This window comes from Poeciliopsis prolifica, unplaced genomic scaffold, assembly GCF_027474105.1.
Source record: "Poeciliopsis prolifica strain line A6 unplaced genomic scaffold, Auburn_PproV2 SCAFFOLD012, whole genome shotgun sequence".
Lineage (NCBI taxonomy): Eukaryota > Metazoa > Chordata > Actinopteri > Cyprinodontiformes > Poeciliidae > Poeciliopsis > Poeciliopsis prolifica.
In genome coordinates, this window is record NW_026562387.1 from 4,388,489 (window position 1) to 4,403,057 (window position 14,569).

General features: G+C 40.6%; 2 protein-coding genes across 2 annotated transcripts in view; one reads left to right on the top strand and one right to left on the bottom strand.

Annotated features, from left to right (window-relative positions):
• Nucleotides 1–5,328, bottom strand: part of prkdc (protein kinase, DNA-activated, catalytic subunit) — a 34,823-nt gene extending 29,495 nt beyond the window's left edge. The window contains exons 1-13 of the mRNA XM_055037580.1: nucleotides 5,085–5,328; nucleotides 4,350–4,426; nucleotides 4,153–4,257; nucleotides 3,989–4,063; nucleotides 3,598–3,706; nucleotides 3,402–3,514; nucleotides 3,072–3,171; nucleotides 2,924–2,979; nucleotides 2,258–2,288; nucleotides 1,422–1,579; nucleotides 1,162–1,308; nucleotides 879–1,043; nucleotides 643–811 (exon numbers count right to left, since the gene is read on the bottom strand). Of these exons, the coding sequence (XP_054893555.1) occupies nucleotides 643–811; nucleotides 879–1,043; nucleotides 1,162–1,308; nucleotides 1,422–1,579; nucleotides 2,258–2,288; nucleotides 2,924–2,979; nucleotides 3,072–3,171; nucleotides 3,402–3,514; nucleotides 3,598–3,706; nucleotides 3,989–4,063; nucleotides 4,153–4,257; nucleotides 4,350–4,426; nucleotides 5,085–5,259 (1,480 nt within the window). The 5' untranslated portion in view covers nucleotides 5,260–5,328. The remainder of the gene's footprint in view (nucleotides 1–642; nucleotides 812–878; nucleotides 1,044–1,161; nucleotides 1,309–1,421; nucleotides 1,580–2,257; nucleotides 2,289–2,923; nucleotides 2,980–3,071; nucleotides 3,172–3,401; nucleotides 3,515–3,597; nucleotides 3,707–3,988; nucleotides 4,064–4,152; nucleotides 4,258–4,349; nucleotides 4,427–5,084) is intronic.
• A 1,066-nt stretch (nucleotides 5,329–6,394) lies between these two features.
• Nucleotides 6,395–14,569, top strand: part of arhgap29a (Rho GTPase activating protein 29a) — a 33,822-nt gene continuing 25,647 nt past the window's right edge. Inside the window, exons 1-2 of the mRNA XM_055037233.1 lie at nucleotides 6,395–6,641; nucleotides 7,987–8,375. Of these exons, the coding sequence (XP_054893208.1) occupies nucleotides 8,087–8,375 (289 nt within the window). The 5' untranslated portion in view covers nucleotides 6,395–6,641; nucleotides 7,987–8,086. The remainder of the gene's footprint in view (nucleotides 6,642–7,986; nucleotides 8,376–14,569) is intronic.

Genomic DNA, 14,569 nt, shown 5'->3' on the forward strand with positions numbered 1-14,569 from the left:
TTTCTAAACGCAGAGTCAAAATGCATCAACATCACAAGAGTCAGATTGCTGTCATGTTGAATGAAAAAAGCAAAACAAAGCATTTCAAAACTTTGACATGCATTATTGCTCACTTCAGAAGTGATGTTTCATAAAAGGTACAGTAGATGAAAATAAAAGCAGTCCCGGCTGGAACATTGGAGATGAAAAGAATTTGTGTTTTGCGATCACATCAACTCCGACCTTTCAACCAGATCGACAAAACAAAGCCTTTACCAGAACAACAGAAACATTTTGAAATGACTTGGACAGAGTCCAGAATTAAATCTGACATAAATCTGTTTGGTTTCCTGAGAAGAGCAGTGGACAAGCAACCTCCTCCCAGTCTGAAAGACATAGAAGTTCACTTGAACCTATGCATTTATGTATGTATGGATATGTGGTTAATTAATCAATGGATAGATGGTTGACCAGTCAACTCTGGACAGTTAATTGGTCGTTGGATGGATGGTTAATTGATCAACGAATGGTTGGTTAGCTGGCCGATGGTTGGTTGGATAACTGGTGATGAATGGAGCAATGTAACACAGTGGGTCCATCCTAATCCCACCCACCGTTCAAGACGTCAGCCATTGGATCCAAGTGTTTTGCAGTTCAACCTACCCACTGAGCTGATAAAACTCCACAGCACTGGTCCTTTGGAGGCCACAGCCACAAAGACCTTCAGGATGGACCTGCTGCAGGCAAACTGCATCCTCTCGCTGTACTGAGGGAAGGTGTCAATCTGCACCACCAGGAGGCGCTCCAGCAGTGGGGTATACACCTCTGGAATCTGTATGCCCAAAGGAGTTAATTAGCACAATCTTTCCCTCTGACTTACTGTGTCCTCATGTCTCTACCTTGTCCAGATGAATAAGGACACTGGCTATGGAGTCCAGGAAGCTGGGCAGCTGGTAGAAGCTGTCATCTTCCCCATCAGACTCGGTCAGATACATCTGCTTGCAGCGCTGAATTAACTCTGTGTACATCAGGTCCACGTCTTGGGGGCACACCTTTTTGCACGGCTGCACAAATCAAAGACAAACGGGATAAACTAAGAGTGAGAACACCCAGTAGTAAATCCAAGCAATTGTATTAATTGCGCTTTCACGCAAAAAGCAGCTGATTGAGTATTTAACATACAGCTGCAAAGAAGCCATATCCGCGTATGGCGATGGACAGCTCTTTGTGTGTCGATTCCATGGTTTTAATGATGCTGCAAAACTTTTGCATGAAGAATTTCAGCTTGGTTTTGTGCTCTTCAATGTTGTCCGCCACTAACAGGGCAACCTGGGAGAAGATAAGCAGCAGCAGCACAGGACTTGAGGTAGATGAATCATTACACATGTAATGATGTCATAAGCAGATGAATGGGGTTAGGATTGGAGTTTTTGTTTTCTAACCTGTTTGAGGAAGGTTTCAAGCGCGCTGTAGCTCGTCTTCTTCATCTCGCCGTTGATGTGTCCGCAGAGCTTACACATGGTCTCGAACAGAGCCCTGTAGTGCTCCATGAGGCAGCCACTGAACTGGGATGCATGTCTGGTGAACAACCGGAGCCCGGCTGTCAAAAAAAAGACACACTCAGAAATATTTTATTCTAATTTAATAATCTTTAAACACCGTTAGGTGCAATGGCGTCATAGACCCACTGTGGATAAAAAAAAAAAAAAAAGAAGAAAAAAAAAAAGGAGTAAATCTTTGCCCAATTTCTTTTTTTAGATTTCTAGAAAACAAACTTGGAAATATCTGACCTGGAAAAGTCAAAAGTTTGTAAGAAAAAAAATTTAGAAATTTTGAGACCAAGCTCAGGAATTTTATGGATTTTTTAAATATTATTACTATTTTATTTTCTGGGTTTTTTAATTTTGAATTTGGGAAATTTTCTAAATTTCAAAAGTAAAAAAAAATAATTAAACCTTAATAACTCCAAGTTTTTTTCTAGGAAATTCCTGAGACTAATCTCAAAATTTCAGAATTTTTCTAACAAGTTTTCAAACTCAGAAAATTCAAGGATTTTTTTCCAGAAAATTTCTAAGATTAATGGCAAAATTTCTGAGATTTTTTCAGCAAATTTTCAACTTCTCAGACCTAGAAATATCCAAGTTTCCAATGTATGTTTTTGTGGCAATAATGTACTCCTTCTTTTCTATAAACAGTGGCCCTAATAAGCCTAAAACATAGAGATTGTGCTGCTCTGAATAAACCCCCCCCCCAAAAAAACAATAATAATAAGCCTTACCAAATGTGACAGCGTAGCGATTCATTTCCATCTGTGACAGAGTATCAGCCACAAAGTTTACAAAGTGTACAGCTTTTTAAGATTTAGTCACATTACCACAAATAATGTTTTTTATTCCCTTCCGATGAGACCAAAACAAAGTAACGCATAACAGTGTCGATGCACAAGGACAGATTAAATTTTCACAAAATGAAAACCAAAAGAAGAGGAGGCAACGCTTTTTTTTGGCAGATAGAGGGAGACGGATCATTATAAGAAACGTTCTATAAATTGCATAATTTTCTGTATTTCTTCCTTTCCTTTTCCTTTTCTTAATTTTTGGCCTCATTTTTTGTCCTGTGTAAAAGTTACACAAATAAGTTTCTTGGAAAAAAAAATCTGAATATAGAAATATTTCTTTTTCGCTGAAGTTCTTCAGCTTTCAAGAAATAAAAACCTCAATTACACACGCTTTATAAAAACATAAAGACCAGAAAGCTGAAATTAAAGTTGAAAACAGTTCAATATCACACCGACTCAAAGGAGCACAAATACACACGTCCTTTACCTTCAACTTCACAATAATGCACTAATTTGTGTTGGTCCATCTATAAAAAAAATGTCAATAAAATACACTGAATGCTCTGGTTTTAACATGTCCAAATATTAAAAAAGTGCATTAATAACCTGAGGAGTGATGGACTTCAGGGCATATTGAAAGATCTCTTTGGATGTAACCGGGTCTGGAAGAGAGAGAAAAAGAAACTGTACCTTTTTCTTATCTCAATATAGGTCGACGTATCGTAAATATGTCGACGAGCGCATCGTCATCCACCTTCTTCCATGGTTTTGGTGAAATTAACCATCAGGGCAGTTAAGCCTCGTAAACATCCAGCCACAACCAAAAGCTTCGGTTCTTTTGTTGAGGAAGTCATCTGGAACAGGGAGGGTGGGGGAAACAAGAGAATCAATCAGTACAACACGTGTGTCTGCTAACAACAGATAGCAGCTTTTTCATGTCTAATTCTAATTTTAGATACAAGTTCTGAGCGTTGAACTGGTGGGAACTCAAGATTACAGCAATCGGTCTCAAACCATCTTATCTTCCCTGTGCTTTCCCGGCATTAAATGAAACAAAGGAACAAAGAAAGAAAAAAAACACAACCTGCTCTTTGAGCTCCGCCAGATAGATCTTGTATAACTTGTCAGAGTTGTTGACCATTTCGCTGGGATGAACCTCCGCCAGAACCCCGAGCAACTCGTAGATTTTGCCGAGGACTGAGGAGGAAAAGAATAAAAATAAAAATAAAGAAACCCAATGACGAGCTCAAGCGTCTCAAGTCGAAAGAAAGAGAACTCACCCGAGTCGGGTAACTTGCTCCTCTGACTGAGTTCGCTGTAGAATCTGTTGAAGATGTCTCCGATTTTGAACTCTGCAGCTACGCTGGAGGCCTTTGTTGCTTGAAGAACCTGCAGAGCGGTCAACAATATAAAATATCTCATTTTAAGATAAAATGCGGTAAGAATTAAGACTTTCAGATCCCATTTTACCAGAATTGTTTCAACTCAATAAGGAAGAAAATAATATTTCAAGGCCGAGATGCCTTAGATATCTTCCCCCCACCTCAAGACATAAATTTGTATTTACTTGTCAACTTTGTCTGATGTTAAAGTTTATTTCGTAATGTGAAATAGTTAAGCTATGAAGTTATTTGTACTCGGTCAACACTACATTGGAAACAAAAAGCTTACCTTTATAAGCAGCTCCAACACCGGTGTCCTACATTTGGCGACTTTTTCTTTTGTGTACGTGCCCATGCAGATGTCCTGCGCAATGAAAACAATAAATAAACTGAGAAACCATTCTGCTATTAAATGTAACCTAGCAATATATAGGAGACTGTGGACGAGCTCACTCTTATGTCTGTGGCATAGGTTTTCTCCCAGCCTTTGACTCTCGGCGACACTTTGTCCAAAAATTTCTCCAGGAACAGCAGAATTTCTACCCGGGTGTCCCGCAGCTGAAAAAAAAAAAAAAGAAAAGATGCATCAAAACGTAAGACCTTTATTTTGACTTTGCGATTGTTTAATAGAATATTGCAAAAATGCTCACCTCCTCCAATGGCAGGGACTTCCTGAGGAAGCTGAGCAGTCCATAGTCTTTTGAGAACAACAGTGACATCTGGAGAGCTTTGTTAGATGGAAATAAAAGAGAAAGCATGCATCAGTGCTTCTTCAATTCATGTTAGAAAAAATAATTGTTATGACAATCAATCCGGTTTAAACCTCAACAAAGGAACCAATCTGCTTTTGGAGAGACTTTGCAAGAACCCAATCTGTCAACATGGCAGGAAAGTGTGTGCTTTGCGTGGTTTGAACGTTTCCGCATCTTTGTTTTGCTCAGAAAACCCACGTGGTTAAAGAATAACAGCAACAGGAGCTCGGGGGCCGTTTTGGCGGCAGCTCTTTCTGATACTTGCATCATAAAGATACTTGTGACATTTCTGTTCGAGCTGCGTCTTTAAAATGATGTTCAAAATCGCAGGCATACAAAATAAAATTCACATTAAAAAATAATTTATGCGTTTAAAAGAAATTATGTGAAATAATAATAATCATTATAAACATCCTTCAAGGCATGGTCAGTTTGGTTCTAACACAAAAGCAACATTTAGCTTATTAAAGTATTTTCTGTACGACGAACAAGCAACTAATACTTGTGCATTAGCAGAGGGCCTTGATCATCAGTGCATTTCACCGCTGTCAACAACTGAAGCGTGAATGAGTTCAAAATTCAATTTTCTGAATGGACTTTGGCGCCGTTTGTCTATGCGACCACCCCTCTTACCCAGTTCATTCTCAGCGGTGGTTAGCATGCACTCCTGCCCCAGATCCCCTATTATATCGTGACATTTCAGGGCTGCAGAGCGACTGTCTTCGTCTGAAAGTAACTCGTGGAGTTTGAGGAGAAGGCCCTGAATCCCCAAAGCGGGGGCGCTTTGGGAAGACGAGGCTCCAGCCATCCGTCCGAGCTGCGACGGGCTGCTAGGCGCTCCGCATTACTTTACTTGGGACAAACTGCCGAGCGGAGGCACTTCACTCAAATCCCACAACAGGAAGAGCGACAACAGGAAGTCACCTGGGGGAGTTTCAAAATAAAAGCCGCGAAAATATGTTTCGTTTTACATTTTAAAAAAGTCCCCAAAGGTTGATGTAGCTGCTTGGGTAGCGCCAAGAAGACATTATAAGCAGTAAGCATGTATGAGGAGGTCTGAATTATGCATTTACAGATTTTAACTATTTACTCGCGGTTGTGGTTTGTTACAACTTTACTGACTTGACTTTACAAGATATATAAAAAGGATTTATTAAAGCATTTTCTATATTTGTGTTGTGTTTTTAACATAATTTAACACATTTAGTCAAGTCTGATTAAAATTAAAATGAGCAAAGTAACTCATCTTCACGAAACTTTACAGATGACGTCTTGGTGTTTCCACTGCACTACATTCAACCTTCCAGCAGATGGCATCAGTGAGCGATGTTGGCCCACGGATCCTCTGTTAATGCTGGAAATCTTTTATTTAAGGCCAGAAATAATGAGATATCAAGGTTTAGATTAAATAAATTGCGTACAAAATGCATCATGCTCTAAAAATGAATGAAATCCATTTTTTAACGTTTCCTTAAATGCATTAAAAGCCTAACGTTGTGCTCAATCTCAACCAGTGGAGGAAAAAAAAAATGAACAAGCTTTGGGTTCAGTGAAGCTAAGAAAGTTATTGCCGGATGACGTAAAGTTAAGCAAAAACATTCATAGACATTTTGCAGGGATATTAATTTAAAAAACTTGCTACGTTAGAATGTTCTGATTTACTAACCTTAATCTGTAATTGTAAATAGATTTGGCTTGTTTTTTTTTTTGTTTTTTTTTACCGAAATTTAATTGGTCGAATCAATTTATTTGAGTTTCCCCGTTTCATTCCAAGTATAGAAAAAGCTTTTAATTGGATGGTTTTATAGTCGGGTTTGCTGGCGACTAATTTCGGCCAGGCATTTATTTTGAAAGGCTGAACAGGATGTGCCGAGCATTGTTTCTTGTACTTCACCAGTTTAAACTTTGGGGCACCTGTTGTTCTCACAGGACTGAGTAGAAAACTCCACGGCGCGTGCATACCTTCACGCTCACCAACTAGTTGCGGTGCGTGTCACATGGAAGGGGCGCCCACTCTGAGGAACTGAGCTGCACTTCACCGGCGTTTATGTCTCGACTTTAACCGACAAGGATATCACAAAGTCTCCATGTGGATTAAGTGACTTCTTTCCGTTCTGGTCATCGGATTTTTTTCTGTTTCTGGATATTTACCCCCTGCCCTCCCTGTAATGTTTGAGGATTCAACGACAGGTGCGTACGTTTACTTTCTCAGCTTTAATAAATGTTTCAAAAATCGGTTCGCGGCATGTCAGCAGAGACGTGCGCTCTCACAAATAGCACACTTTGAGCAACCTCTATTTCAGACAGCTCACACAGCGGTGTCTGTGTTGTGTTCTTTCTAAACGTACTCCTGTGTTACCTTTGGCAAAACTGCCTCTAGCATTTTCTACCGTGGACGCGTCACGTACGCTAAAACACGAAGGATGCGCGTCGGTAACAATTACGTCAGAGTCTTTTTTGCGCAACTAAATGCCGACTTTCAAAGCCATAGTTTGTCATCTTGAAGTCATCCTAGCGAACAGACCACACGGAAAGTAGTTCGATATACTTTTTGAAGAAAAAAAAAAAACGTCAAAAATAATGACGGTGTCTGATTTTTCTTGAAGTGGCGCGTTCGTCCGGGACGTAGTGTTTACTCGCAGAGACGCCTCTCCGCAACTCATCGATTCTCCCCAAGAATATACTCTAAGTAGACTTTTAAGTTCATTGAATAATATATTTTTTATATGTAAATCACAAATAAAAGTGGAACTTCAGACCTTAAAGGGTTCATCCTTTAAGGTCATCTTTCTTATAGATAATAGTATTCTTTACTACAGACAGGGGGCTGTTATCAATCACATGTTATCGACATCACAACAAATCCACCGACTTCCTTGTTTAAAGCAATGCCTTACATTTAAAAAATGAAGCGGACATTATGAACTGAGCTGTATAAGGGAGATAGATGTAAATATTCACCTAAAATGTTCTGACCAATATTTCGTGGTATCTATTGACATGATGATGATGAAATGAAATTGAACTATTCTTATGGTCTCTAGATTAAATCATCTATCACTGCTTACAGTCTCACAAATACTGTGAAAAATTCTATTTGCTTGTTTTCTGAGCCATAAACAGATTTGTTTGTTGGTGATCTCATAAAACTGGCAGCAGAAAAAATGGTTCAAATGTACCCGTCCTTTGGATTCAATTAGTTTCTCTTTACAATAATCATTTCCAACTGCTAAAATATATGGTAATTGATTGTCCCCACTCCGTGGTTAGTCCCTGTAGATTCTCCATGTTGTGAATTTCAAAGAAAATTTAGATTTACTTGTGAAGCAAATGGTTGAAATAAGTTCTTGCATCATTCTTCTCACAGGAAAAGAACAGCAGAAATAGTGCAATCCATTACTTCTCGTCCTGGATTGCATTAATCAACCCAATTCCAGTCCTATGTGTCACTGCTATAACGCGGTTGATCATTTCATAACATTGCAGCTGCTTCTGACCAGATTAACGCTCATAAAGCTCTCTCTCTTTTTGACAGCGTCCTCCATCCCTGTTGCACGGCACCGGTCGGTCTGAACACGGAGCTGAATCGAAGGGAAGCCGGTATCCAGGCCCCAGGGCCGCGGGACCCCAAAGGCATGCTTGCAGCCATGCTGCGCCAGAGCAGTGGCAGCGGAGGATCAGGTGGATCGGGTGGAGGAGGCAGCGGGGGTGTTGGTGGAAATAAACTCACTTTAGGCATCTCCCGACTCTCCAGCTCCAGCTTGGGATCGGGAAGCCACTCTAAGCTGGCCAAGAACAACTCGATCAGCTCGGACAACCAAGATGCCGCCCCCACCGATCCAAACTACATCATGCAGCTCGTCAGCGACGTGCGCAAGTTTGCTGATGTGCTCCTGCAGCTCAAAGAGGTGTTCAACTCCAAAGGTGTGTTAGGAAGCCTGCTGTCTTTGCATGCATCTCGTGTGTTTGCTTTTGCTATATTTCTCTGCTGTTGATGTAAAGTGGCTGAAACGGTGTGTTTCTAGACTGCCTGAAGAGTTTACCAAGTTGCAGCTTAGTAATTAAAAAAATCACACACACCAGCAACCTAATCTGAGCTTAGCTGAGCTTTTTCAGATATTCCAAGTGTCATTGGAGGGGATCTGTGAAAGATTTGTTTCCACAACAATCATGTGAATGTGGGCTTTGCACCAAGTTGCACGTCAACATCTCTATGTTAAACTCGTGTGAGTGTGTGTGCGCTTTCACATGGAAAGAAAGGGGGTGGCGGGGAAACAAAAACACTGAACAGTGTAAGCACAGCAAACTGGATTTGTAACGGAATGTAACCGTCGACCTCGTCCTCTCTCTTGTGTACACACGCTGTTGCTTTCGCTGCAGTGTACACTCCAGACGGGCCCGGCTACCTGTTTTGTCCTGTGGCGGCCTTGGCCGTGCAGTCAGTCAACCCGTCTTATCTCGGTCTTGCTTTACTTCTTATCTTTTTCTGTGAAGCAGAAAACGATGTTTATTTTAGCGGGGTAGCAAAACGCCACCGAGGGAGAAATTAAAAAGCTGTCTTGAAATGATGCACTAACTGTTTCCCCTCAGTATGATTTCCAATCCAAGTAAAGATGTGCAAAAAGCTTGTGATTGTGAAGTCAAATGAAATCTTTCTTCATTGAAGCAAAGTATCTGCAGCAAAGTAACAGGTGCTACCCTATATATTATTGTCATTTTTATTTGGCAAAAGCAAGAAGCATTTTTATAAGCATTCAGTTTTACTTTTCCGTGTTGATCAGTTATTGGTTTATATCAATCTGTGCACTACTGTCTTCCTGGAGTTCATATGGTTTGAGACAGAGGCCTATTTCTTTTGGCCACTCTTCAAAATGAAAAAGTTGAGAGAAAATGTCTTGCCATAGGGCTATGAAAAGCAGACTAACTCCGGTGCATCGATAAATTGGCCCAGATTTCTTAATTTTGGGCTATTGGATGACGCTTTCAAGTGAAGATAATCATATCCATTGAACTTTCCTATCTCCACAAAGGCCTAAAAATCACCCTCAGTCCCCTTTTGCTCTTCCGTGAGAAAGGGATGACTGACATAGACCGGATATATAACCATTATTCATCTACCGTTTGTTTTGAAGTGAGGCTGAAAAAAAAGTTCTAACTTCTTAACAGGAACTACACTACAAACACCTCAACGTAGCCAAGTTTATGTTGCATTGTGCCATACAGTATCGTAAATAAACCAATAAAAAAAAAAAGACGGTACATGAGAAGGTGTCATGCAGCATTCAAAATGTCTTCTCAAACTCATTTGGTAAACTGAGCATTATTTTTGCCTAAAGTGATGCCAAGGATCTCACGACTGACATGATTAAATTTTCCCCAGACACGCAGCATTTGTATTTGGTTTACTTGTTCTGTTTGTCCTCATGTCCACTTTTAAGACTGATTGAAGAGCTGTGATGTTATTGGCATGAGAACTTTGTTGGAAAACCATTGCGTCCTCAACTCTTTGATTAAAAAAAACAAACAAAACTTGCCAGTAATTCTTGTACCAGAGATTATGTTAAAAGAATCACAATGTTTTGTGAAAGCTCTGATTGATATAAAGTCAAATGCACGGTGGTGTCGGCCATTCTTGTTCATTAGCAGCACCATGGCTCCCAAAGCAAGATGAAAAGGAAATCTCAGATTTTTCTTGTCTGTCCTGTGATTTTTTTCTTCCTATTATTTTATTTTAATTCCCTCAAAAGGTTAGGAAAGGTGCAGTCCTACACAGAGCAGCTTGAGCAACTTTTCAGTGACCATACTGGCAGATTTTCGGATTGAAGCGGTAAACCACCGTGTGCCAGCAGATTTAAACCTGTACCTTCATGGAGCAGAAGAAGGCTTTACTTACAAGTTGATCCCTCGGGGTTGTTGGATATTGTCTGCCTGGAGTCTGGCGTAATCAGATACAGTTGCAGTTTTGAGTCTGTTTAAAACCAGATTAAACGGGATCGGTACGCAGCGTGTGAGCACAGGTCTTTACTATGCGGCCCAGTTGCATTGCTGTCATTTTAGACAGTTTGGCGTTGCTGCTAAGGAACCGTTGAGAAACCAGTTTGTAATCCCCTGTTCACTCTAAATTATAATTATCTATGATTGCTGGTGAGATGCATCCTGAACTGAAACGTCAGCGCCTGTCAGTCCTCTGATCTGTTAATGCAAACGATTTACAGGTCTAGTGAGAACACCTTTATTTTCTTCTTTTTCTTTCCAAGTTGAATTAAATGCATTTATTCTTGTTGAATTTGGGGGAAAGCAGCCACATTGCTATCTTGTACAGTCAATACATTAGAATATGCATTAAGACGAGGCTTGTTAGTTAGATTAAAAGTAACTTTTGAGAATAAGACTGAAGCTTCATAAAACCAACATTTTTGTTATTTTTTTAATATTTTGACGTGGGGTGGGCGATGTGGAACTAGAGTTTTACGATATTTATTGGTGCTACCATAACGCATCCATTTGTGTATAATGGTGATGAAGTTGATAGAATAAATAGACTTTTTGAGGATATTCCAACTTATTGAACGTTTCTGTAAACGACTCCGTCTACTACCATGGAGGAATGGAAACCGATCCTTGGGAGTGGCCAGATTGTGCAGTGATTGGATGAGATGCAGATCTCCTCCTAATTTATGGCCATATTGTCTCTGAAGCACAACACAATCGTTCAAACCTCTCATTACTCTAAATCTCCCATCGCCCTCCGCCCCCCAACGCGCACACACACACACACACACACACACACACACACACACACACACACACACACACACACACACACACACACACACACACACACACACACACACACACACACACACACACACACACAACCCCTTCTCCCTTCAACTTCACAGAGCCAGTAGTCACAAGCTATATTCAACTTAAGGCCCTGTACCCCTCGCAACAGTGCCCACATTCACGGTCAGTGATGTGAGACTGACACTCATTGTCCCCGAGAGGCATCTCCAGACGAGCATGCTTCTGCTATCTGGCAGCTTTCGCACAAACGTTTCTTTCCCAAGTCAAGAATAGCTTGTTGCCGCAGGATTGATCCCCTGGGTGTTTTTTTTTTTGTTTTGTTTTTTTCCCCCTTCAGTCCTCGTTTTATTTTTCAAGCGATATTTATTATCCTTAAAAGGACACCGTTACATAGTGGCTCCTTAGTTGTGGCCAGTCGGTGAGGCCTGGTAGGATTTCGTTATTTACTCACACCTGAAAAGATGGGGTATCAGGCTGATTCGCTGCCAACTCAATGTTGGGGAGGATATTTTATCATCAGGCGTTTGCTTGAAAGGTCCTGACCTGCTCCAGTGAGCGCCTATGAGAGACATGTCAGCAGTTGAATAGGATTTTATTTTGAAGGGGCGATAACAGAGGGGTCACAGAGGGCGTTTGTTGAGCTGTGGACGCTGGCTCCGTGGCTTTAGTGTTTGGACTGGGGAGGCCCTCTGATGCTCCCTGTCATGGGATTAGTCTGTCAACAGCCAAACGGTGCAATGGTGCTTTCCGTGAGATCAGGAGACGATTGTTGTTTGTTTCAATATGTACTTAAGGGCTAAACATGTTATTTGTTTTGTAAGCATAACTCGGTCTTAAAGGGAGATGTGTTTAATCAGCTCTTTTAATGCTTTGAAATCTACCTGGCAGAGTGGCGGTGATGAAATTTGTGTCATTTGGTAAAGACTAAAAATGGCAAAAACAATGTATTAGCTATAGCTGCATACAGCAGAGTTTTGACACTAGTTCTAATTTAATTTAAAAGTACATCTACTTTTAGACAAGACTAGTAACACATTTTTATGACATCCTTTTGGGATCTCGCACTGTTTGTGTATTTTTTGGTCCTTTCCCATGGAAAATTGTGCTTGACCAGGGCTTCTGTGTTTAGCTGCATCTCTGTCTTGTACTGAACTATTTACAGAGCTATTTCTGTCATAAACTGCACACATTTTGTTAGCTTTCTTATAGAAAGTACTCCTGGTCCAGTGTCTCTCTATGTGTGTGTGTGTGTGTGAGCTTTCTGTCCCTCTCTCTTATTGTTCTCTAAGCTGCTAGGTCAAGTTTACTTGAATAGCACATTTCAGCTCCAAGGCAGTTCAAAGTGCTTTACATCATAAAAGCATAATAGAGTATCCAATTATGAAACAAGCAATGAACATTACACTTTGTCATTATGCCTTCATCAAAATCCTCGTGATCACCATGGTTGCTGCTCTTGAGCTCTGATTTTCTGAAAGTAGGAAGTTGTTCCTTTCCACATACTTAATGAGGTTTTGCTAACTAACAAAAACAATCTGAATTTGACTGTATTATGATTCATATCAAATTGGATTGCATGCAATTGGATCTGAATTTTCTTAAACAATTGGATTATTTCTATATAATTGGATCTGAGTTGGACATTTGTTATGAAACAAGCCGAGCTGAATTATTCGAGCTTTTCAGACATGCACTGATCAAACTAGATTTGTGCTTTATTTCCAATGTGTAATGATGACATCACACTGTGTATGAGAGGAGGTGCTGTTAAACAGCGTTTTTGAAAGTTTTAATTTTTTTAGAAAACACTCAGGGAACATTTTAAGCTATCTTTAGCTTCTTCTGTTAGAGATTAGTGTGATTTCTAAACAACATTTCCAAACCGAGCAGGAAAATTGCAGAAGACATGAGTCAAACTCTATTCCTGGAGGACCAGCGGCCTGTGACGGTTTAGATGCATCACTTATTCAACAAACTTCAATCGACTGGCTCGACTGCCTCCTTCGCGTGCAGTGAAGTTCTCTCCAAATTATAACTACTCATGTCGTGTGTGACCAAACAACATGCCTCCCTAAAAATTAGTTTTCTCTTGCAGCAACCTTTTGCACCTTTTGTGCTTTGTATGACGGCACTTTAAAATCTCCATCTGGTTATGAAATGGCAGCACTCGGGTATAGTACGTCCTAAAAATTAGTTGGTTCTTGGAAAACTTTCTTTTCCTTCCTCACTAAACCCAGCTTAGGCTGATCTCCGTTTCGCATTGTTTCAAGGAATGCCTTCAGCACACTATATACTATACATATATTTTGTTGCTGTTGCTGGATAATTTGTGCTGATTTAGTTCTTACGTGTTTCTCTGTGACTCACTTTGACTCACAGCTGTCCTCGGTTAATCAGTGTGCGATTTAGCGGCTCTCTTTGTGCACACACGCTGTCGTTCAGGATTTTAATGATTAACACACACCTACTTAGTATGTTTCCAGCAGACTTGTGCAATGACATACTGTACCATACCATCAGCAAGTAACGGCCCAAATGTTTGCACAACTGTTGGTCACTGATGTGAAATGTCATTTAACCTACATGATGTCTGCCTTTACTTTTTGGTATGCATTTGATTCGTGGGAAAATGAGTGTGTTCTCTCCTTTTGGAGGTGGGGTTAATATTCTCTGCTGATGCAAATGCCTTGTGGGAAAGCAGTTCTGGTCTGGGTCCTCTGAGAAAGCCTCGATGCCATTTCAGCGAGCAATATTCTAAATCACCCCTCGCGAAATACCAGCCTAAAATTAGCCTCTGCTCTGGTCTTTTCACAAACCCTTCCAGACTTTCTTAATGGCAGCGGCTAAGCGTCGTTTAACTTTAGGCACTCTATCCCACTGGGTCTGGGATCCACTGTAAAAGCTTTGCAGCCTCCCAAAAAAAGTTCCTTTTATGGCTCTTTTACTGCTCCCCAACTTAAAGTCACTGTAAATTGTCCCGAGTTCAAGACCACACAAGCCTTTGTTGTTTGCTGAATATCGCGTTGCAGTCAGAGAGCCTCGATGCGCTCACAGATCTGCTGAACTCTCTTCATGTTAATTAAGCAGTCTTTAAGGATATGTTACATTAGCTTAATTGTCCTGGGTGATCCTCCTTTTAAGGACCAGATAATTTCCTTCTGGGATTAAACTCGATTGGTCTTGTGACATATGGCGGACCTATTTATCCCGTCTGCCCGAAGAAACAAAGCATGACATGACCACACACACACGATGCACTGTGCGGGTCATAAAAGCATGAAGAATACAGGTGATAAAGCTAAACTCGCCTG